This window comes from Pantherophis guttatus, chromosome 3 (genome assembly GCF_059756535.1).
Source record: "Pantherophis guttatus breed Tessera chromosome 3, ASM5975653v1, whole genome shotgun sequence".
Lineage (NCBI taxonomy): Eukaryota > Metazoa > Chordata > Lepidosauria > Squamata > Colubridae > Pantherophis > Pantherophis guttatus.
This window is the reverse complement of record NC_142065.1, coordinates 58,779,378-58,804,487: the sequence shown is the minus strand read 5'-3', so window position 1 is coordinate 58,804,487 and position 25,110 is coordinate 58,779,378. Positions and strand designations below refer to the sequence as shown.

At 37.2% G+C, this 25,110-nt stretch overlaps 1 protein-coding gene across 31 annotated transcripts in view; it reads right to left on the bottom strand.

The window, feature by feature from the left end:
- Positions 1-666: 666 nt before the first annotated feature.
- MAST2 (microtubule associated serine/threonine kinase 2) overlaps positions 667-25,110 on the bottom strand; it is a 175,754-nt gene continuing 151,310 nt past the window's right edge. For all 31 annotated transcript variants that reach the window (XM_034414978.3, XM_034414981.3, XM_034414979.3 and 28 more), the window contains 9 exons: positions 24,751-24,860; positions 20,324-20,478; positions 19,022-19,323; positions 18,487-18,705; positions 16,958-17,184; positions 12,089-12,211; positions 7,434-7,570; positions 6,734-6,921; positions 667-5,912 (listed from right to left, as the gene is read on the bottom strand). In XM_034414978.3, the coding sequence (XP_034270869.1) occupies positions 3,823-5,912; positions 6,734-6,921; positions 7,434-7,570; positions 12,089-12,211; positions 16,958-17,184; positions 18,487-18,705; positions 19,022-19,323; positions 20,324-20,478; positions 24,751-24,860 (3,551 nt within the window). In that variant the 3' untranslated portion in view covers positions 667-3,822. The remainder of the gene's footprint in view (positions 5,913-6,733; positions 6,922-7,433; positions 7,571-12,088; positions 12,212-16,957; positions 17,185-18,486; positions 18,706-19,021; positions 19,324-20,323; positions 20,479-24,750; positions 24,861-25,110) is intronic.

Genomic DNA, 25,110 nt, shown 5'->3' with positions numbered 1-25,110 from the left:
TACTATCTTTATTTCCAGAATCTTGTGATTAACCGGCCCATTTCATGGGCTAGCATCACTTTGGCATCAATAAACTAAAGATGTGTCAAAATAGCTTAGCATAAGTTGCCAGAGATGGGTGCACAAGTCTAGACAAACCACCAAATGACAGCATACAATGAGTGTGATTCTTTCTTGTTTTAGCTGCCATTTAATGGTTGCCTTTCCTTTGTGATCAGCTGCTCTCATCTCATCATGAGTTGTGCAGTTGGGAGTATGGAATGTGCAAAGCAGCAACACCAAAAATATGATAAAGAATTGACAAAGAGAATAATTAACTAAGTTAAGAATATTTAAAGAATAAGGTATCTGCTTCATAATGTTGTGGAAAAGAGGCAAAAAGTTTTTGCATTTGGCAACCGTTGACAGAAACAGTTGTCCTTAGAAATGTTACCTCTAAATCATAAATAAAATTTAGCATGAATGGCTGCATATTAAGGCCAAAGCAATCTGAGACACCTAAACACAACTGGCATACATATTGTGGTAACTTACTAGTTGATAAAATCTTGGCCTGTGAATATCAATTGTGTCAAAGTGGTCACAAGATAGTGATGGTTATGTTATTGCAATATTTTACAGGAAAATACTTGAAGAAAGGTAATTCAGTCAAGAGATAAACACGAGTTTATGTAAAAAATGAAGTGTATTTCAGAATATTTGAACATCAACATGCAGGTACAACATGGATAAAAATTATTGCACCTATATTATGTGGCAATTATTCAAGTTTCTAAAACAGTTCTATTCCACATCACCCTCTGCTTGTCAGATTTCAAGCTTGAAAACACAACTCAGCATGGAACTGAGTTCACATCCTCCAAAACAACCAAAATCAACACACAGTGTAAACACACACAGAGCTGTAAAATCATCTACTAGAAGTACGGCATTATCCTTCATGTCCATAAGACAGAACTGGGGAAAGATTGTATCTTCCCCCCACAGGAAATAACAAACAAAAAAATTCCAAATCACATCTTAATTCAGTGCTAATGAGGAAAAAAACTCACAAGTCATTCCTCGTACCCTGTTGTATGGTGTGCGTTCTTGTAGCATAACCATTACCACAAAACCTTAGGCATCCTTCCCCAGAAGTGGTTTTTAGCAAGGCTAAAAGTCTAATATTTACACTAAATATCAATCTGGTAATCTTGGATTCTGTGAAGTATTATCAAATACATCAGCTGCATATGAAAACTTTTAAGGTTGGCTGAGGAAAAAAAGTTATCTTTAGATATCCAAACAAAGAGGAACCGGACAAACAGTGTATTAAGATGGTTATTTCATATATCCTATGCCTAAAGTAGGATTATTAAAATCATATTAATAAAACATGGAAATTTGGCTAACCAGGTCATCACCAAATGGTTTAACTGAATCACAAATAGAATCATTTTTCCTCAATAGTTTCTATTCATCCATTACATGCCACAGGAGCTGCAGGCTTGATTCTTCCAAGTGCTGTTAAAATGTTGAATTTTATCTTCTGTGGCATCGTGATTGTCACAATTGCCCACCCACCCCCCTCTCTCTCTTCCTTTATGCTATGGGGCCTAAATGGAACTTCCTTTCTTTTTATCTCTGTTATTAATATAGAGCCATAGCTGGAAAGTAGTGGTGAAAGAAAAAGACTTCTGCAGCCTTTAAGAGGTTTCCTGGTTATAGTAAAAAAGGCATATCAAAAAGGTAATACCTAAGTGATAATACATACATGTGCTAGCCTATATAGGCTAAACAGAGATGCAAATCCTTTGGCTGTTTTTGTGTATACTAATACTACAACGTACATTATATGATCCAGGCCTCAAATTAATATAGTGTTAAATTGTAGTTTTGTTTGTTTACATTATTCAAGTTCTAAGTGGCTAAGTCATCAGCTCATATTAGCAACGATCCCTTTTTCCTAAATATACTTGTCTATTGGAGAGCAGTGCAGCAAAGTGACAGGATTGTAAAACACAAAGGATGATTTAAAAAAATAGACTTGAAGGACAGTGCATAAGGTTAGTTATATGCATAAGAGGCAGGATAGAGCAGACAATCATATCTCATGAGATTATTATGAGTAATATTATTGGAGAAATTCAGAAGCTTCAAGTTAATATATGAAAAAGTCAATGGATTTTTATAGCACTGCCGCATACAGAGGGCGTTTCTTCTTTTACACGCATTCAAGCACACATCATGCACTTAGGAGTGGTTAATGTTAAAACAATACCAGCTCAAAAATAAGTTGGTCCAAAACTGAAATCGAGGATAAAAAAATTAGGTACTAAATATTGCAGGAAAGGGGGGAAGGATACAAGATACCTGAAATGTGATGATGAGTTTAAAGAGTAAAATGTTCCCAGTTAAAAAGTAAATACTGATTTGGAAAAGAAGAAATGGTGCAGGAAGAGAGTTGATATCTGCAACATAGCAGAACAATGAAGCTATCTTATAATGAACTACAAGGTTTGCCCTTGAGAATTATTTCATACACCATGTGATTACTTCAGCATATGTATCTTTCAGACTATAAAAGTAATAATTTTGTCTGTTCACACATACAGATATATTCTGTTACAAGAGACTATGACTTAAATTCACAGGTATTTGCAGGGGAAAGGTTGAAATATCTACTTTTGCCTTTAAATGATAATGAGTAATAATCTTGAAATGTTCTATTGCTTTACTGAGTATATAGTATCAGTGCAGTGTTCTAGTTTTAGCTGTCTTTATTTTTTTTATTTTTTTTGTAAAGCACCAAACAATGTTGCACTCTCAAAAAGTATCAAAAGGATTCTAAGAAAGCATAGGCATTTTGGAAATGTAAATAAATTAAGCAACTAAAATATAGTTCATTTGCATGATACTGGAGATTTTTCCTGAATAGTTACTCACTGAAGCTATAAGGGCTATACTTTGCTTTTAGTGGTTCATCTCAGCCCTTCCCTGACAGTACCTTCCTATCAGTTGTTCCCATCCAATCAGAACTTTCCTGCTGGGTGTTAACTCCTTCTGCTACCACCACAAGCCACAGGTTAAGGTGGGATGGTCTCAGATGTTCACCGTCTCCAGCAGTGTCTGTGCTAGGGAGCTGCTAAAACTAGGGGAGCTGCTAATACACTTAGAGCTACAGTAACGGAAGTACCTTGTACCTCTTTTTAAATATTTGCTTGCTCTGAGCAAGGTAATATTGGTAAGGCAACTAGCATTAAAAATTCCCCAATGATGGAGTGTCATACTATTTTTAAGGCAACGAAAAAAACAGATAAGAACCAAAACTCAAAATTTATTTTGACAGATTGCTCAGGCGAGCCCCTTTTAAAAAAGATACCAATCCACTGCATTAGCTAACAAAGCTTCCTCCACAGATAGTTGTGGGAGATAACAACTATGTAAGAAAAAAGGTGTGCAGTGGCATTAAGAATTGTAAAAGAATCCATAAATTGTATTTATTCATCCCTATCAATATAATGAAATTAAAATCTGGAAATAAGGACAAACACTTGGAGCTAGTGTCAAAATGTATCCTTGTCGAGCAAGCAGCCTTATATGGTAAACAAAACAAACTGACATTTTTTTGGGGGGGAGGGGGGAAACACTCAAAAGATAATGCACGGGATGCTCCAAATTAAAAGGAAAAGGAGGGGTGATTTTGCTTTAAAGATACCCTGTAAAGAGGGATCGAATGGCAAACGCTGTGTACAAAAATAGAATTGCAATGGAAAAAGGCGAGAATATGAAACACAAATCTACAAAAAATAGATGTATAGGTTTCTTGATTTATATTTGAGTTCAACTAATGTTGTCTTTGTTTCTGAATGGAGATGCTGCTATATTCTTTTTCACAGCATCAGCTTTTGATCGCAGGAAGTCTTTTGTTTGGGACTGACCTCCAGCCTCACTGATTTTTCCTGGCACCAGAGCAGTCTCCTTTTTTGAACTCAAACTATCATCTGGTCCAGAAGAAATCCTCATGTTCCAATTTCCATCTGCTTGAACTTCAAGTAGAGGTAGTTGCCATCTCTCTTCCAAAATTTCAGAAGCATCAGACATACCAGGCTGTGACTTTTTTGGTACTATCCGACATTCTGACTCCGAAGAAAGCGGACTTTCTGATGTAATGTGAGAATCATAAATTTTAACGAGGCCACCTATATTGAACGTTTTGGTTGATTCTGGATTCAGATCTTCCAATAGTGTCTCCTTTGAGCCTTGTTTGAACAGGCTTTTATCTTTTCTATCTTTTTCTACTTTTCTTGAGCTGGAGATGTTCAATCCCACTGCACTTAAAGTACTCCTTGCACTTGTCAAATGAGCGGGACAAACCGTTTTTCCACTTTCAATTGAGGCATCAAGCATAAATGTTGTACTGCCTGTAGGACAACTTATGTTTTTATCACTTGGATGACTTTTGTGTTTTGAAATTCCCACTACAGAAGACAAAACTTGTTCTTCGACTTTAGGAGACATTTGTTCAAAAGCTTTGCCAAAGTTTGTCAGATTCTCAATACTAGCATTCTCCTTCATAGGTTGATACTCCCAATTCTGAGATGCGTCTTTGCAGTCTATTTGGCTTACTAATGGAAGAGAGCTTGTGTTAGTTGTGCAAGAAGAAGAAAGTGCTAATAAAGGCATTTTGTCATGAAACAACAGATAGGTAGCTTCTTCAGAAGCGGATTCCTTTGTATTATTTTTGCCACCTGCTATTTCTGAACAGTCACCTTGACCAAACTGTCGGAATCTTAATGGGAGGCACTTTGTCTGCTCTGGACCATCTGTACTTTTTTGGATAATCTGTATTTCCTTAGGATCTTCAGAATCTTTAAAACAGGTGCCCTGTTGAACAACAACATTCTTACTTTGTATTGATTCTGTTGCTGTCTTGCATTTTGATATTAACTGTATTGGTTCAAAGTCCTCAGGTTTTTCTGTAGAGGAAGCTATTGCACAAATTTCAGACTGGGACTCATTTATGCCAGTCACCAATGCCCTTTCCACATCTTTTTGTTGTGGCTGATTTACCTCTCTCTGCACATTGCCCATTTTTGGTTCTTCCGGAAGAAAAGCATCATCTTCCATGCTATCTTTGCTTTCTAATCTGGAACAAGGCTTCATATCCTCAATGAAAGGATTACAAAATTGATGTTCTCTAATGGATGCCCTGTCCAATCTTTTCCCATCTTGACTATCTTCTGACCCTTCATCAGTTTCATCTTCAGAAGAATCTACTTCTGTAATGGCCTCCTGCTTCTGTAGAGATTCTCTTCTTTCTACCCTATCTTGTCGAATGGCCCCCAGTTTTCGGGAAGAAGGCTTTTGGAGTGTCCCTTTTTCTGCTGGCCCAACTTTACCTCCAGATGTTTCATTTATTGACTCCTGCCAACTTTGGAGACCCGGATCTCTCTGAAGCATGTCCTTTTTGAATTCAGAATGGGAAATATCCAAGCTATGCTTACGTGAAGAGGGCAGCTTTTTTTCTGAGGAAGATAGGGAAGAGGTCAGTTTCTCAGCTGACTGGACTCTTTTCAACAGTGGTGATCTTGGTGGTTCAGCACTCTTTGGCCGTGAAATCTGCCGGGCCAAAGGAGGGGAGGAATGTAACTTTACAGGGAAAGATTGCATGATGCTTGAACTGCCAACTGAATGCCCTGGCAAAGGGGAAGGGGAACGCTGAGGGGATGTGGATTGTGGAGTGGGTGAAGGTGTATGAGCTAGTGGTGAAAGAGGAATGTTTCCAGCTGATTTACGTCTTGGAGATCGATACTGTCGTTGAAGTTTTGGGGCTAGTCCATGTAATGAACTGGGCCTGATATGCCCTGAACTAGCTGGAGAATTGGGAACACTGGAACCAGGCGAACTGCTCTGAGAAGAGTTTCCACCAACTGTGAACATCAAGAAGAGAATGGTAAATCACAAGCATTGTGAGGCTGAATTTAGAAAAATGAAGACTAATGCAAATCAAAATAATAAAGTGCAATCAACCATACTTTAACAATGCACTGCACTTCAATATTATTTTATAGTATTTATTTTACAGTATATCTTGATTGTCTTTTGGAGGTCTTTCTTTTTTCTCATACTAAATATACTTTTTGAGAAATACACTCATTAGCAGCTGCATATTCTAGTTCTGCTTATTTATGTTGGTTATAAACTCTACACTATTTCCTAACCTTTGGGGTACAAAAGGTACCCCAAAGTACCTTTTCTTCCAGGAAGCTTATTGTAGAATTGTTTATTCATATACATATTGTAATTTTAACTGTTAATGCATCCACTCACTCTCATACTGGGGAAGTTATATTGATAGTATCTATATTAAAAAGTGAATAGGGTATTTAAAAAAGTAAAAGACAACATAGCAATTAAAAGTACAATTTGCAAAAATCACCCTAAAATAGTATTTTATGATATCTAACATTTTATGCTTCTTAAATATTAAGAGCTTAATATATTACTCCCACACTAATGAATTCCTTTGAGTACCCTTCTTGCACCTGGCAACCAGCCTCACTAGTTGTTTGAGCTGTTTTCCTGGGATCTTAAAGATCCCACCACAAACTGTCAATTGGCTTGCAGCTATCATTTCTTGTTCAGAAATGAAAATTTGGATAGTTTATTCTCCCTTTACCCTCCAGTTTTGGAAAACATATTTAGTTCAAAGTATTTGATTCAAGTCTTCTGCCTTCTATTCCTTTTTTACCTAAATGTGCAGGTTCAGGGGTAGATCGGTAACCCTGTGTTGGAGAACGAGGAGAGAGATTGTGTGTAGGTGAACCAGGAACGCTTTCCCCAGATGACAGAGAACGGTTGAGGGAAGATAAACTTCTACTTGTGTGAAGCAGGGAGGCCTGCTTGGTAATCTTCCTGAATAATGAGCTCTTCTTCTTACTGGAAAAATAAAAAATACAGATAATCACTAGCAAGAGAAGCAACCAAATGAGATCCCAAAGGTGCTTTTTCAAGTGGCAACTAGACTTTTTGGCTTCTTCTTTGAAGACGTTTCGCTTCTCATCCAAAAAGCTTCTTCAGCTGAAGAAGCTTCTTAGATGAGAAGCGAAACGTCTTCAAAGAAAAAAACAAAGTCCATTTGCCTCTTGAAAAAGCACCTTTGGGACAACCATGACCTGGATGACTGAGAATCTCCATAGAAACCAAATGCAATCCATAAGGGGTCATTAGTTCATTATTTATATCAAGTTATAAATAAGAGTTATTTTTAATAAAATATAAGAAATAATAAGAAACTGAGTAGAAAATTAAAGCAAGCTAACATTCAATTACAGTTCAAAGAATTCTGGATATAATCCATTCTTGATAGTATGTAACTTTTGTAACATAAAAATAACATTTATTTATCCATACTGACAATTATTATCATAAATGACTTCAATTTTACAAACCTTTCCTGCCCCTCTTTTGTTTTGTTTTTCTTGTTCCTTCTAGCCATTTTCGATTTATAACTGGCCTTCCGAGCTGGTCCCAATTTGATCGATGTGTTCTCAAACGGTGTCGTGGATATGGACACTTTATTTCCACTCTGGTAGAAAGAAAACCACATATACTAATTTTTCAAATGCATTTCTTTATATGATTTGGTACAATCAGACATGAAAGCAAGGGCATGCACCAGTTTGTAACTGAATGACTTAAATTCTTTTGATCTGGTCTCTTCCTTTCAAAATATAGTTTGTCTTTAGAAAGTGCTACTAGAGGGATTTCTTGAATCAGACTTTTCTCACGGATTAAACAATCGTTTTTCTAGTTGAATGACATCTGAAGAGATTGTGAATGTAAAATGCTATTAATTCAATGTAAACTTTGTATAGTGCACAGAAGATAGTCGAGTATCACCAGAAGCATCACACTAGAAATTCTATCAAGCAGCATGCCTAACTCTAATACAGCCTCCTGTTTTCATCTTTGGATTTCTTTCTTCTTCTAAAGAATTGAAGAATCACAAACTATCATAGATTAAGATTCAAAATACCTGTTTCGATTACTTCCAAAGCAAGTATCTAGACAAGGCAACTAGCTAAAATGCACCTGCCTCAAAGCAATTCCTTTGCAGGTGTTCTGTTTATTAAATGAACAGACATATTACAATATAATCCATGAAGAAATTGTGTGTTTACTTATCAATGGGCATTATTCAATAGGATATATTCCAGAAAATATTCTAAACTGCTATTAATTGGCTATTATTTGTAAATGAATAAAGATTTTCCCGAAAAAGGATGTTATTTGAGGACTAGGATGACATAATAATTCTGAATTGGGAATACTCCCTTGAAGGACTTTTGTAATTTCAAATAAAGCAAACAATAACTGCACATAAATACACTACACAGTAATAACCTAAAATAATCAAACAATATTTAACATTGGATAATTTTTATTAAGACTAGAATCTTAACATCATATGTGCTGAACATAGATTGCAGAAAATATCTACTGCAAAGGATTTTATTGCAATAGTGATTAGATAGAATCAGTGGGTTATGTTCCAATGGTTTGAAATTTTTATACAGGGACTCATCAGAATCAAATCCAGCTTATAATTAAAATGATACCGGACAGATCTACTTATAAAAAATTATGCAAAAGCCAAATGTTGACAGTGATAAATGAAAGTTGCAATTATTTAATAATTGCACAATTTAATAACTGTGGGTGGGGATATTTATGGTTTCAGTTCCATTCCACCCCCACCCCCAGTTATGTGTAGAGAAATCTTCAATATTTATATTGATTAGTTTTCTATGGGATATCTTGACTATAATTAACATACTACTACTTGTACTATTACATTTTATACCACATACAGATTTTTTTTGCCTCTGAATCATTAACTTCTAGTGTCTGCCTAGGCTAGTCCCTCCATTTTTTTCCTAAGATTTAGAAGTTGTTTGCCATTGCCTCCTTTCTAAGGCTAAGAGAAAATGACTGGTTCAAGGTCACCCTATTGGCTTTGTGTCTAAGGTGGACTAGAACTTACAGTCTCCCGATTTCTAGCCTGATGCTTTAACTCCTATACCAAACTGGCTCTCCCTTAAATACCCTACTTGTTTAGCAATACTTTTATCCTTCTACTTAAATAAAACGTAAGTGTGGCTCACAACACTTGTAATCCCATACAAGAAAATAATTAAATTCAATCAGTAACATCTTGAAAATACCCAAGAATTCTAAATGAGTTAAAGATGGCCTCAAGTCATGCTTGTCTCCTAGTAACTCCATCTTTCTAAATTTTCTTGATAAAAATATGAATTAACCAGCCATTGACATTTTCTCAGGGCCCTTTGTTTCCAATTTTTCAGACTAATCTGAAGCCAAGTCTGGCATTTCTTGGTGGTTTGGTCTTCTATGCAAGTAATAATTAGCACTGATCCTGCTTAGCTGCAGGGTACAGACAAAATTGGTTTGGGGCTGCCACCTGAAAACCCAGATTTAAAAGGTCTTGGAAAATTAAGTCGTTGCCTGGCACTGAAAACACTTCCTTGTTAGGTCCAAGGACGACTGGCAGCATTTAATAATCAGAATATCCTTATGAAGAAGAAAGTGGAGGTACTCAGAGATCCATTTAAAAAACTCACTATATATACAGTCATATATACAATTACAGGTCCAGAAATATTGGGACATCGACACAATTCTAACATCTTTGGCTCTATACACCACCACAATGGAGTTGGAATGAAACAAACACAATGTGCTTTAACTGCAGACTGTCAGCTTTAATTTGAGGGTATGTACATCCAACTCAGGTGAACGGTTTAGGACTTACAGCAGTTTGCATATGTGCCTCCCACTTGTTAAGGGACCAAAAGTAATGGGACAATTGGCTTCTCAGCTGTTCCATGGCCAGGTGTGTGATATTCCCTCATTACCCCAATTACAATGTGCAGATAAAAGGCCCAGAATTCATTTCAAGTGTGCTATTTGCTTTTGGAATCTGTTGCTGTCAACTCTCAAGATGAGATCCAAAGAGCTGTCACTATCAGTGAAGCAAGCCATCATTAGGCTGAAGAAACAAAACAAACCCATCAGAGAGATAGCAAGAACATTAGGCGTGGCCAAAACAACTGTTTGGAACATTCTCAAAAAGAAGGAACACACCGGTGAGCTCAGCAACACCAAAAGACCCGGGAGACCACGGAAAACAACTGTGGTGGATGACCGAAGAATTCTTTCCCTGGTGAAGAAAACACCCTTCACAACAGTTGGCCAGATCAAGAACACTCCCCAGGAGGTAGGTGTATGTGTGTCAAAGTCAACAATCAAGAGAAGACTTCACCAGAGTGAATACAGAGGGTTCACCACAAGATGTAAACCATTGGTGAGCCTCAAAAACAGGAAGGCCAGATTAGAGTTTGCCAAACAACATCTAACAAAGCTTTCACAGTTCTGGAACAAGATCCTATGGACAGATGAGACCAAGATCAACTTGTACCAGAGTGATGGGAAGAGAAGAGTATGGAGAAGGAAAGGAACTGCTCATGATCCTAAGCATACCACCTCATCAGTGAACATGGTGGTGGTAGTGTCATGGTGTGGGCATGTATGGCTGCCAATGGAACTGGTTCTCTTGTATTTATTGATGATGTGACTGCTGACAAAAGCAGCAGGATGAATTCTGAAGTGTTTCGGGCAATATTATCTGCTCACATTCAGCCAAATGCTGCAGAACTCATTGGACGGCGCTTCACAGTGCAGATGGATAATGACCCAAAGCATACTGCAAAAGCAACCAAAGAGTTTTTGAAGGGACAGAAGTAGAATGTTATGCAATGGCCAAGTCAATCACCTGACCTGAATCCCATTGAGCATGCATTTCACTTGCTGAAGACAAAACTGAAGGGAAAATGCCCCAAGAACAAGCAGGATCTGAAGACAGTTGCAGTAGAAGTCTGGCAGAGCATCACCAGGGATGAAACCCAGCGTCTGGTGATGTCTATGCGTTCCAGACTTCAGGCTGTGATTGACTGCAAAGGATTTGCAACCAAGTATTAAGAAGGGAAAGTTTGATTTATGATTATTATTCTGTCCCATTACCTTTGGTCCCTTAACAAGTGGGAGGCACATATGCAAACTGCTGTAAGTCCTACACTGTTCACCTGAGTTGGATGTACATACCCTCAAATTAAAGTTGACAGTCTGCAGTTAAAGCACATTGTGTTTGTTTCATTCCAACTCCATTGTGGTGGTGTATAGAGCCAAAGATGTTAGAATTGTGTTGATGTCCCAATATTTCTGGACCTGACTGTATATTATGATGAGGCGTGATGAGCTGTACTAGCTCCAAGCACTTTTCAGAAAGAAAAAGCTTTTCATGGCTTTGGATCATTAAATATGTAGAAATGCTAAGAGGTGGTCCCCTCATCAAGCCTTGGATAATATATCATCAAATTTCAGTTAGCAATCTAGCAGCTGTTTTTTTATTGCAATTTCTAAATCTTCTTCAAAGAGCAAATGCATTACACTAATCCAGGGGTGTCAAACTCAAGGCCCACAGGCCGGATCCAGCCCATGGGGTGCTTATATCTGGCCTGCGGGGCCGCCCTGGAAACAGCAAAGGACTGGCCTGTGGTGCCTCTGCCAGTGAAAATGGAGCTCGGTAGGGCCACCTGCAGCCCTCCTGAGCTCAGTTTTCGCTGGCAGAGGGTTGCAGGAGGCCATCGCAGCCAAAAATGGAGCTCAGGACCCTGTTTTCGCTGGCAGAGTGCTCGAGGTGCCACAGGTACCACCAACACGAGTGATGTTGAGCTGGGAACGCCCACCCTGGCCATATCCCTCCCAGGTCAAACACAACCATGATGCTACCCTCAATGAAATTGAGTTTGACACCGCTGCGCTAATCTATCTGGAGGTCACGAAAACATCAGTAGTCTGCAACTGCAACATGAGATTTAAAAAAAGTATTCTGTGCAACCTGATCCTCCTATGGAAAAAACCATTTTAAATAGTTTGAAGTTACTGGAAACATTTTTTTTACTAAATATTTCAGCTGACAGACATCACTCCTGTTGTACGGCAGGCATCAATTTTCAATCTTTACCTTCAGGATCAACTCTACCACTTCTGTATGAACCAATCCATGTACAGGCTCTCCATTCACATGAGTTATCAAGTCTCCTTCTCTGAGACCAGCCTCACTTGCTGGACCACCTTCTTCTACATGCTGCAATGGTAGAGAACAAAGTGAAATAATAGCAATATATTAATAACCTGTTCATATTAGAACACATTCCAATTCCATGCATAAACAACTATGCTTCTGATTATACTTAGGGCATTTCACTTACAAATCGTATGCTGCTGTTAGTGACATCTATCCTATCAATGTTCAAGTATTCTCTAGTGTTAGTAGTACAGAAATTTCAGAATCAAAATGGATAAACAATTAAATATAACAATGACAAATAAGATAGTTTTGACTTCCAGGTATAATATGACAACCTGAACAAAGCTCTGCAAAAGTGGAACTGACAACTGTGGCAAAGATCAAGAAACCAGTGACTGGATTGATTCTTTGAAACCTTTTTGGATAAGGAGAAGGTAGGAGATCATCCACAGGTGCTCTAGATAGCTACTCCATGTAAGAAGACAGCAGGACAGCAATTTTTTTTGTGGGTTTGAGCACCAGGAGACAATGGAATTAGCCATCTTGCTTGCAACCACAGCAGAGGCTTTTAATAGACACTAAATAAACCTCACTTTCTAATAATTTTCAGAAATTGCTCATTAATTACTTCTAAGCTACTAGAGACCTTCTCTAAGCTGCTTGAGAATGTCAAGTTTGAAAATGCCATGTGAGTCTACTTTAATCCTGAATGAAAGAAAATTTAAATCATAAACTTAAGAATTTGAAGAATATGAAATAAGCAGCAAAAATCTAAATATTTTGGTAGAAATGGTAAATGTACTAAGGGGCCAGATAAAATTGGAATATTAATACATTTTCTCATAGGAAATAGATTCTGTTTGGGTTTTTACAAGACACACGAAAGAGAAGCAATTTCATGATTTCAAACATAGGACATTACAGGGGGGGTAAAGTTTTTGGTATGGGAAAGATTTACAAGCTAATAAAATATTGCAAAACATTATAACATTGAAAATACTGAAGCAGACTTTTGAAGAATGGAGTTAAAAATTAGTAGCCACAATATCAGCAATGTCAGTAATGATGTCTGCCTCTACAAAGTCTTTACATACTTTGTCCAAAAAATGTTATTAAAGAAATGACAGAAGTAGTACATTTTTTTTATCTAGCAAGATAGAGATGGTATTTAATGTGAATTTAGAACTGGCTGAAGTTTTAAAATTTAAAAGGGAAATACAAATGATAAACTAAGAGATTGACAAATAGAAATCAAATTTTGTGAGAATATTTGAATGCACTGAAGATTATGACTGTTAGAAGTAAAAGGGAGGAATATAAAGTTCGTTTATTTGATCAAGATATATTATTATGTTGACTAACCCTTTGTGGACTTTCTGCTGACACCAGGACTGAGAAGATGGTGCTTTATGGATTTGTTTATAGATGGAATATGGGATAAAGAGTAAATATCTGTAATCTTAGAGGGCAAAGGGGAGAGAGAAGAGCGGACAGGCGGAAATAGAGCCCCCCAAGCGCCCTAGGAGAAATCTTGGGGCGCGAAGGGTGAGAGTTCCCTAGAAGCCTGTCAATCTGCTCCGGACCTTGGGACGACTCCGCTAAAGCGGAGCTAGAAGCCGCAACCATTCCAGCAACACAATTTTAAATTTGGGCTTGGAGTGCTGGCAGAGCAAAGCAGGAGAAAAAAGAAAAAAAAATGCAAGTAATACTTTAACTCCGTTTAAAAATGCAGAAAATGACGCCTAAGGGCGTAAGTAAAAGCTACTAGTGAAAGTGCTTTTTAACACTTGTTAACGCTTGTAACATTGATACAGCTACTGGATTACACCCTAAGAAAAAGATTTAAAGTGGAAGCGGCATGGAAAAGAACTTGGTATTGACCTCAATTAATTTATATCTTCATACTGTGTGGAAAATAGTTGGATTTGTCGACCTGATAGCTGGATAAATATAAAGTGAAGACTGAAACATGGCTGACATCTGGGCTGGAGAGTCACTGTTTGGTGAATCAGCAAATTCTCAAGTTGTGACCGTAAAGGCTTTTCAAGAATTATTAGACTCTTTTAATTCTGCTCTTTTGGAAACAATTGAAAGAATTTTTCAAAAAGGTAGCTTGGAGAATTGTAATGATTTGCTGGCTGAGAAACAGGAGGAAATTAAACAGGATTTTGATTCCAGAGGACAAAGACGCTGTCAGGCTGGAAATGGAGGTTGAAACAGACGCTTCCACTCAATTAAAAGAAAACCAACAAGTAGACTCTTTATTGCAAGTTGACAAACTTTATGGCAACAATTCTTGGCTTTACAGACAAAGGAATGAAATGATTGATTATACAAGCAGGAGGAGTCGAAATGGGGGTCTTAAACCAGAGAAAATGATTTTAAGAAGAGAGCGAGTTTTCAAGATACATCAACCTCACATCAAAATTCAAAAATTTTTGAAGAGAAGATTAGGGGAAGGAGCAATGCTGAAAGAATTATTGAAGAAGAAGGATTGGAAAAAATATAGAAAGAAGGGAAGAATAGAAGATTAATTCTTTTTGGGGGGAGGATTTTAGTAATAAATTCAAAATTTTAATTAACTGGTATTTTTAAAGGTTATTCTAATTATTCTAAGACAATGATATAAAGGAAGTGTTTTCTTACAATTAGTTTTGGATATAAAAACGATTGCTTTTTAAAAGTTATGGAAGTATTAAAATGGTTAATTGAAAATTTGAAGGATATCTTCTTGCAGGTTTTGAAATTTAATTGTGAAATAAATTAAGAATGTTTTTTTGATGTATTAAGAGATTTTTAAAATGTTTAATATAAGATTATAGTATCTTAAAAGGTATATGAGAGAAAATGTCTAAGGTTTGAAAATGTGCAATTTTATGAAGGATTAAAGAGGATAAATGTTAAATTTAGAATTTTATTAGGGAGTAATGCTGAAAAGGAATGGTGTTTGAGGCTGGGAAAATGAAACTTATCTATGATTTTTAATGTTGGTAATATTGTAAAATTATTGGATTATACATCCAAAAAAGGTCTTTATATTTAGGAAGATATAAAAGGGAGGTTGATGAATTTGTAAAAGAGGAGTTAAAGAGCGTGAGGATATTTTGAACTCTGTAGTTAGTTAGTATATTTTAGCTTATGCTTGTTAAATGTAATACCCTGTTTTTGCCCTGGGAAGTCGGCGGTGGGGAGGGAGGGACAAAGGTTGGGTTGGGATAAAAGTGTTGAATAGATAAATGTTTTAATAGAAAAGTAAATGTAGGGGAAATGTAATAATAAATGAAATGATAATATTAAATTGCGATAGTTAGAAGATTATAAGAATAAATGTACAATTAGGATGATAATGCAGATAGATAGAATAAATCTGAAAAGAAACTGAAAGAAAGTATCTACGATTAGAATACAGGAGTTGCTCAGATACTAAAGGAGGAGAATATTCCACAACAAAGAAGTTAGAAAGGAGAGAGGGTAGGAAGAGGAGAGGGAGGGAGAGGAATGGAAGAAAGGAGAGGAGGAAGGGAAGGGGACAGGAGTAGGAGAGAAGGTGAGAAGGGGGAAAAGAAGAGAGAAGTGGGGGAAAGGAAAAGGAAGTAGGATGAGGTAGGAGAGGAGGAAGGAGAAAGTAGGAGAGAAGAGGAGGGAGGGAAGGGAAAGAAAGGAGGAGAAGAAGAAGGTTTGTTGTGGAATGAGGGAAGAAAGAGAAGAAGAGCAACTCCGAATGTAATTAAAATGTCTTATTTTAATGCTTTCTTTAAGGGAAACATGTATATGTAGGATTTATTATGTATAAGAAAATGTACATTTTCTATTATGTGGGGAGGGGGAAAGGGTGGGGGGGAGAAAATTGTTTGTATTTCTTATAAAACTTTTCAATAAAAATAAAAAAAGAATCTCTAAATTTGCTTATACTTTTGATGAAGGTTGAAAGTCACTTCTTTATATATTACTTTTTCTGTATTACGTTCTTACTTTTCTCTCTCTTCTATTCCTTTTTTCATTTTCTTTTGTTTAGTTTGAATTAGATTTTACTATTATAATTAAAATTCTTAATAAAATTAAATATAAAAATTCTGTTTGTTACATGGGGCTTATGTTTATTGGCAGCTGTATGCATAATCCAATTTTTGTAAGGTCATAAAAAATACAGGTCAGAAATCAATTTACTAAACTATTCTATTTCCTATTATGATTATATTGCTGCTAATTAGCTTCAAAGATCAATTTCTACTTAAATAAACACTGAGTAAAGCCTATAGGGAACTTTGAACATAATTTTGCTTCCCTTCAATTGTGAACATGGCACAACAGACAATATTCATTGTGAAAAATAATCCAGACAAATAACAATATACTTATAAAGAAAATGTAACCAAAGCAAGATAAATTATAACACAGCTGAACTAAACTCAAAATCCTGATCAATTAACTGAGAAGACAGTAATGCTTTAAGACATGTAACTAACTCTAAGCAGATGTATATATATATATATATATACAAACAAACCCTAAGGCTAGAAAGAACTGAAACAGACAATCACTGTCAAGACAACTCAGAAGGAATTAAATGTAATTAACCTATAGGTTTCAATTTTGATATTTCCATGCACATACATCAACTACACATATTTTCTTTTACAAAGGAAGTAATCGTTCCAGAGGTAATTCTGGGAAAGATTGTTTAGGTATAAGCAAGCTTTTTTTATTAAGTTAAAGGTACCACACATTGCTCTAATTTTCAAAGCAGGCTCTTACTAAATTACTATAAATCATGACATAAAAATCCAATAAGTCCAAGCATACCCAGACTATGTGATGCACTGAATAGATATCACTGTTCCCCATGTAGACTCTAATTGCACGAAGTGAAAAACCATAATTCTTCCCAGCTCGATGGATGATGATTGGTGGTTTGGGATTCGTAATAGTAGGAGAATAGTCTCGGCTTGGAGATGAGTCTCTTGAAGATGGGTTGGAGGAGAGAGAATGAGGTGACATTGGACTAGCCAATGGCGAACAGGTATGGTGTTCTACATGAACAAAGAAAATGCTTCCAAATTAGAAAACCTAGTTTTCAAAAGAAAATAAAACTTGCAATAATGTGTTAAGGGGGAAATAAGCTTTCTGATTCCAGAACTGAAAGTTTCTTTTTATTTTTCTTCCCCATTGTGGAAAAAGATGCTATAATACCACCACCAGGAAAATGGCAACTTGGTATTTGATTATACCTGGTGCACTTCACTTGTAAATATGTGCTCAAAAATAAAATATTTTAAACTATGAATTTCTTATTCAATTTTTAAAGGAACTATACATTAAAATGCACCAGGTTTTAGTCTGTCATGAACTACAAACATATATTCACAAAGAAGCTATAGAAAACAAAATTAAACCTAATTGCAGATTGGATAAAACATTTTCCTAACTCTTAAAAGCAAAGAATTAAGTGGTATGGCATATATTTGGGTTCCTGTTTTGGTGAGGTAATTCTGGATTTTTTTTATTATTATTATTATTATCTCTCTTTTATTCATTAAACATGAAACTCAGTCAACTGAACATTTAAAAATGTGTCACAAATACGATTGATTGGTGCTAATGGTTGATACATGTTGCTGCCAGTGTCCTAGGTATCAACCAAGTATCTTCTTAAAATATATGATGTTCCAAGTAGCGCATTTTTTTGCAGTTCCACTGGTGTTATTGCGAAAGCTGCAATTTCTTGATGTGTTTTGTAAAATTCTTGGACATGGTACCCTGATGACAATGGGTATCACTGTTACATGTTTCATCCATAGCTGTGTTATTGTTGTTGTTGTTGTTGTTGTTAAATAAAATTCAGGCTTTTGGAGTTCATAATAGGGCTTTCTTAGATGGTATCATCTTTCCTTAGGGGTTAGAGTAGAGCTGATACTGGCAATTTTATTGGCACCAGCAAGACAATATCAACATAGTACTACATAAGTGGCTAATATGAACTTCACGATCATTGGAAATGTTTTATCAAATATGTTTGAAATGATTTATCATTTATGATTCCACAAATTTTTTGATAAATCATTTATGAAATGATTTATCAAAACAAGTTAGATTTAAAAGTAACAGTATACTAATCATAGCTAATAAACAATCACAGTGAAATCCCACTCCTCATTATAACACAAGCTTATCCATGGCAGAACTATTATATTAGAGGTAGAATCGTGTGATTCCTGGCAAACCGAGAAAAAGATGTAAGATAGTCTTTCTATCTTAGAAAGTGGTTATTGTCATAGTTAGCTGTAGTCTATTTTGTTTTGATTTTTTTAAAGTCATTGAAACAGATAGGTTACCTGAGGGGATCAAGAGGGAGAGGGCAGTAGCTGATGCCGACTTGATCACTTTATTGACAGGCCGTGGGGAGGTCCGCTTTTCCCCAGAATCACCTGAAAGTAGCCGGTGTCGAGCTCGACGCACAGCCAGATCACTGGTAGCCTTGGGAGTCATAAAGTCTGGACTTTCACTGCTGTTGCTGCGAGTATAATGATCAGAAACATCTGTAGTGTTCCCACCTTCAATTTAAAAAAAAAAAAAAAAGGTCAGAGCCATATGGAATTTCTATTTGCCTCTCCTCCAAAGGTAGTTGTATTGTATGGCCCACCAGTCTTTTTTTAAAAGCGATATATTTAGAGCCGCTTCAGCACTTCTGCCACTCCACTAGCTGTGGAACAGCTGAACAGCACTTCTGGTATTTGCAGCCCACCAGGATTTCTAATTTATCAATGTGGCCCTTTCCCCTCAACAAGTTGTGCAGGCCTGGTCTAACCTGACAGGCCAAATTACGATAACAGGCCAAGAATTAGAGACAATGCTGCCAGTCCCATATACCTGTAAACGTTGAGCTGCTCATATTACTGACAGTTGAAGTAGGAGTTTTTAGTCCATCATTATCACCCAGTTGGAGTTCTCTTTTTATAGACTGTTCTGGAATTAGATAAGGAAGACATTCCCGAGGTTGTGCCAGAGGCAAAGATGTCCCATCCAACTGTTTCTTTTTTCCTTCTTCCTCAGCTGAAACGGCAAAACGAGGCATTTCGAGAAGCCCAGAACAATGCCGACGGACAGTTAAGGGTGGGCTGGAGTCACTCTCTGTATGAGAGGATTCAGACACTGAGATATGTTTACGTAGTCTGAAAGAAAACAACAAAACACATTGCCATCACTCAGTTTGCACACAACAGGGTTTTAACATAAATCCATTAATGGTGGTAAAAAAGCATGGAAATACTAAAATCAGGCAAAGATAATTAAATTGAACTAATAAATGAAGAAAGAAAGTAAGGACAAGGAAAAAAATCAGACTGAACTTTATTTTTATTTACCTATTTATTACATTTATATCTTGACTATTTTTTACAGCAGTGGTCCTTAACCTTTGCGGGTTGAGGGGGCTGGGGGGGGAGAAGGAAACTGGGCAGCATGAGTGGTGGGCCAGGGCACGCAGACACAGCCCTTGTGTGAGTGGCGAGCCAGGGTGCATGCATGCAGCACAACCTGCATGAGTGGCGGGCTGGCGTGTATGCATGCTAGTGTTCGCCAGCCTGCCATGCACGTGCACAAGTCCCCGCCAGTCCACCACACATGCACGAGTGACCATTGGCCCGCCACTTGCTGGCTGCACATGCATGCTCTAGCCAGCTACTCAAATGGCCCAATTCCGAATAGGTCATGGCCTGGTAGTAGAATGTGACCCAGCTGTTGGGGACCCCTATTTTACAGGAAAGCAGCTTGTGAGGGGGAGTTTCCTTAAGATTACTCCTTTATTAACAGCTCTATAAAGTAGTCTGTACTGAGAGACAGTTATGTGTCCAAAATTTGAGCTCTGTGCCTCAGGGGATGTAGAATTTGGGTCCTCCTGGATCTTAAGACAGAGGCTGTTGCAGATGCTCTACTGGATCTTGCTTGAGCAGGATATTGAACAAGATGTTATCTATAAATCCATAACTTAGAAATTAGAAATTCTAATTCTATGAATTAATCTCATCCCAATCTCCCTCTTTTTTCATAAAGCTAAATTAAACATTGTACTAAAATTGCATACTGATTTCTGATTTCATACATGTTTTTTTCTCTCTCCAAAAAATATCCCTTTCCCCAAAAGATAAGTAGAATATATTCACAAAAACTCACATTTCAGGGGATCCAATCACCCAGCTGCGGTCTCGATTCTTCAAGCCCACAAGGCTATCGTGTCTGTCATCCTTTTCTTCACTGAAACTCCGTTTGGTGGGTGGTGGTGTTTTTCTCTCTTCGTGAATGGAAAGACGTTCCATGCTGCTATATACCTACAGGTACAATATAACTGTTCATCAGCAAACTAAATTATACTCAACTAAAATACTGATTTTGGTTATGTCTTTTGATTAGCTGTTACTTATCTGTAATTGTATTCTCCAGAATTCATGAAATCTGAGAATTTAGACACAATTCTAAAGTTTACAGAATTGTTTAAAGTACAGCAACCAATACCCTCCATGTATAGTGAAATTAGGCACAGATGCCACCATATCTCTTCAATTCCAAAGACCAACAAGGAGATTCTGAAGGAATAGTGAGTTACTTGAGACCAAGCACAATGGGATAGTGGACAGTGTGGATTCACAGATGACCATTCAGCGTAAACTACCATTACAAGTAAAACCACATCTTTTAAATGGACCTTGGAAGACTAGGAATAAACATTGATCCTGGAGAAATGATGTTAAACAGTACAAATAAAGAGAGAAAACACAACTGGCTTCCAAAGAGTGAAGTGATGGTGTTTAGAGATTATGGGGAAAAAAGGCAAAACAATGTCTCGATTCAAGAAAAGGGTTAAGACTGACTTCAGAAGGAAAGAAATATCTTGGAAAATGATTATCTTGTCCCTATGAAAAATAAGAAAAGCAGGTTCTCATTGTAAGGAACTTCTAAAAGCCAACAAGACAGCTGTTAGAAAAGTTACTTTCAATGGGAGAAGATGTATTCAAAATAGTATCTTTAGGCTCAAAAGATTTTGACAGTAATAGGGAGAGAACTGTTAGTGGACATGATAATTCAAAAGTTATACCCAGGCAACTTTCAAACTATATGTGCTCTCTTGAAGCAACACCTCCTCAGAAAAGGAAACCTGAATTTCCTCTTATATCTTACCTTCACATCTTTCACTGATAATGGATGCTATATAGATTTACAGAATTGTTGAGAGTCAGGCAGTGTACAAGTTTAAAATCACCACCACCACCTGAATTCTTACTCTTCCGTTGACAAGAGTCTATCAAATTAGTCTGTACTGACCTAGGAATGTCCTGACATTCTCTGGCATGTAAATAAGAAATGGGGGTACCTTTCACAGAAAATGGTGGAATGCCACCATAGATGCTTAGTCATTGGCAAGATGGAGTGATATCCTTGATAAAGGTAAAAATCATAGGGTTCCCTCACAGGCAACAGAAAATTCAATCAGTCTCCCAAAGAGATATCTTTGTTCCCAGATACTATTTGGGATATAGTAGAAACTTTGGAGAAACAAGCATGCTCCCAGACAGATAACTGCAAACTAAAAGAACTATCATGTGCGCATTTAATAAATGTAATATTTACAAGTGTCTGATGTGTGACTTTCACCAAGGCAAACATGGCATAGTTTATACTCATTCAGGGGGAAACTTGCAAAATGGAGTCCTTCTGATGGACAGTCAGATAGATGCCTACAACAAGAGGACAATGATGGTCTGACAACTGTTGGAAATCTTGAAGAAGGACCAACAGAAGAATAAATAAAACAAATTGAATTAGGAAGGGAAAAAAGCATTTCTATTAAGCAAAACCTCAGGTTGAATGTGCTAACACTATAAAAAAAAAGGAGGAATTTGATGGACCTTACAGAAGCAGAACTTTTATTAACAATACTGTATGCTTTAAGAAATTCAGAATGGACCTCTGTGCAAACACTTAACCCATATAGGTGTGATGAAGAATAAAAAGATAATAGAACCCAAAACTTTCTCAGAGTGGAAGAAATGAACCATACTAATATATATTTATTTATATTTATTTCTGCACACATACACACACATACATAATTAAATATATAACAATTAATTGGATCAAAAACATATTTTCTTGTATTGGTGGTCCCTAGAATTCTTTTTAAAACAGCTCAAACAACATTTGAAACAGACATTTTGGAAAGCAGTACTTTATCTGTTTAATGCTGAAAATGAATAAGTTGGTAACATTTAAAAACCCATAGTTAATCTACTTCCCCCCAAAACTCCACAGTAATAAGCCTAACCCAAAGAGGTATTTCAAAGAGAAACTATACCCCCAACTGACCACTGTGCATATTCAATCATGCCTCAATGGTTTTACACTGACATTTTAAATCACCGAAGAATTAATTGGAAGGAGAAAAGAAATTCATGTTTCTAAGACTGAACTCAACTGAGAATCTGATTTGCATATCAAACTGATGAAAATATCATTATAAAAAATTCACAACATCACAGGGTAGTTATTAATAAATTATCTGGCCCAATTGTCAGACAAGACTTTCAAATGAGCCACCCACTTTGAATACAGTATTATTCTTCAAAGTGTAAAATATAAGCATGCCAACATCACATCCCCTAAAGATACTGGTTTAGTTTCCACTTTATTCTCTCTGCTCCCTCACAGAACTCCTTTCCAGTTTATATCAACCTTAATTTTCTTACAATATTACTTAAGTTTGTAAAGTATCTGCTAAATATACATACATGCATACATGCATACGTACAAACAAAAAATAGTGTGTGTGTTTATGTGCACATGTAAACAAAAAGTAACTTCAGTTCAGGGGTGAAATCTAAAAATTTTTTGCTACTGGTTCTGTGGGCGTGGCTTAATTAGTGGGCGGGGCTTGGTGGTAAGGTGACTGGGAGGGCGTGGCTTGTTGGTCAGGTGGGTGTGGCCAAGTCAATGTCACTTCTTTGCCCTTTTTTAACCTACAAAATACAAAACAACACAACTGGCTCACCCACAATATAAAAGCAGCTGTGCTAGACTCAAAATGGCCCCTGCAACAAGCAGGAACCTCACACAGCCACAAAAAGCCCCAAAAAACAACTTTCACACTTTACACACACACAACACAACACAACACAACACAACACAACTGGCTCACCCACAATGTAAAAGCAGCTGTGCTAGACCCAAAATGGCCCCTGCAACAAGCAGGAACCTTACACAACCACAAAAAGCCCAAAAAACCAACTTTCACACTTTACACACACAAAATTCCACATACAGCTTTGTGAGATTTTGTGTGTTTGTGTAGTTAGAGTGAAACACTACAGAAACACACTAAATCTCAGAAAGCTGCACAAATATTATTTTATTTTTATTTATTTTTATTTTTATATAGAAGCAGCTAAATTTAAAACTTTCTAAGCTTTAAATGGCTAGGTCTAAAAAAAGAACTACTAAAAAAAACCCTAATTAACTATTTTTTTAAAGCTCCCAAAGGGGGAAAAAACTTACCCAATAGAACAGGGGTCTCCAACCTTGGCAACTTTAAGACTTGTAGACTTCAACTCCCAGAATTCCTCAGCCAGCTTTGCTTTGCTGGCTGAGGAATTCTGGGAGTTGAAGTCCACAACTCCCTGCCTGCTTGATTGCAGGCAGGGAGATTCAGTTGCTTGCTGATGCAATTGATTGCAGGGATTACAGCAAGGTGTTGCTACCAGCAGCTAAGGTAAGCAAGCTGAGGGGGCGGAGGGGGAGGAATTTTTGCTACCGATTAGCAGGCAACTCAGCTGGAGTCGTCAGAGCTTGGATCGTCAGAACCATTTAAAGGGGAAAAAGTTTTTTTCTTTTACATGGTTCTGGCGATCCAAGCTGAGTTGCCTGATTAGCAGGCAACTGAGCTGGGATCATCAGAGCTTGGCTCGTCAGAGGCATTTAAAAGAAAAAAAGCCTCTGATGATCGCCCGGCTCAGCTGGGCATGGGGGGCAGGGGCAGGGATTTTTGCTACCGGTTCTCTGAACTGCCCGCCGCCATCGCTACCTACTCGCCCGAGCCGGTCCGAACCGGGAGCATTTCACTCCTGCTTCAGTTGTATCTGCAGTTTCTAACTGTGATCAAAGAGAGTATACGGCTTAAATTACTGAATGTAATGAATATTTATTAAATAGAATTTCAAAATTATATTCCATGAACTAGTCACTCATGTGCCTTCTATGTCATCAAATACATATTTAGAATCTTTCATGATATCCTGACCTCAGTGTTCAATTTCTATTTTAACACTGCTGAAAACCCAGCTTTGCAAAGATACGACATCACAAAAATTCAAAATATTCCATCACACCCTTGTGAATTTGATGCAATGCTCCAGAGCACAATCGTGGGGAGTTTGGGAACTGTGGCATATATCAAACTAACTTGTGACACCAGTCCTTTTTATAAAGAGCCCTCTATTGTACATATTGGTGACCTACTTTTGAAAAGTTGAGCTTCCAACATACTATAGAGAGTTTTTCAAATTGTTTTCATCAGAATTTTCAAAACCCATTTATTCAGCAACACCTCATACCTTGCTAAATCTAGGTGAACATGAGGAAAACTGTCTAATTTTCATATGATCATCATCATTTGTGTCTTCCTCCTCCTCAGAATCTAAGTGTTGATATCGCTCAGTACGAGCTGCAAACAAGAAAACAGATTTGAGCTCAAGTATTTGCACAAGGAGAAAGCCTACCATATTAGTATTTTCTGCACCTAGAAGCAAAGGTAGTGCAATAAGGCATAGGTGGCTACCATAGTAGGTCATGAGCATGCCAGGGTGTGGCTGCTGCGGAGTGTGGGAGGATGCACAGGCACCGAGACATGTGCAGTGGGTACAAGCAGGCACACACTACAGAGTATAAGATCTTGGGGAGAAGTACAAGATCCT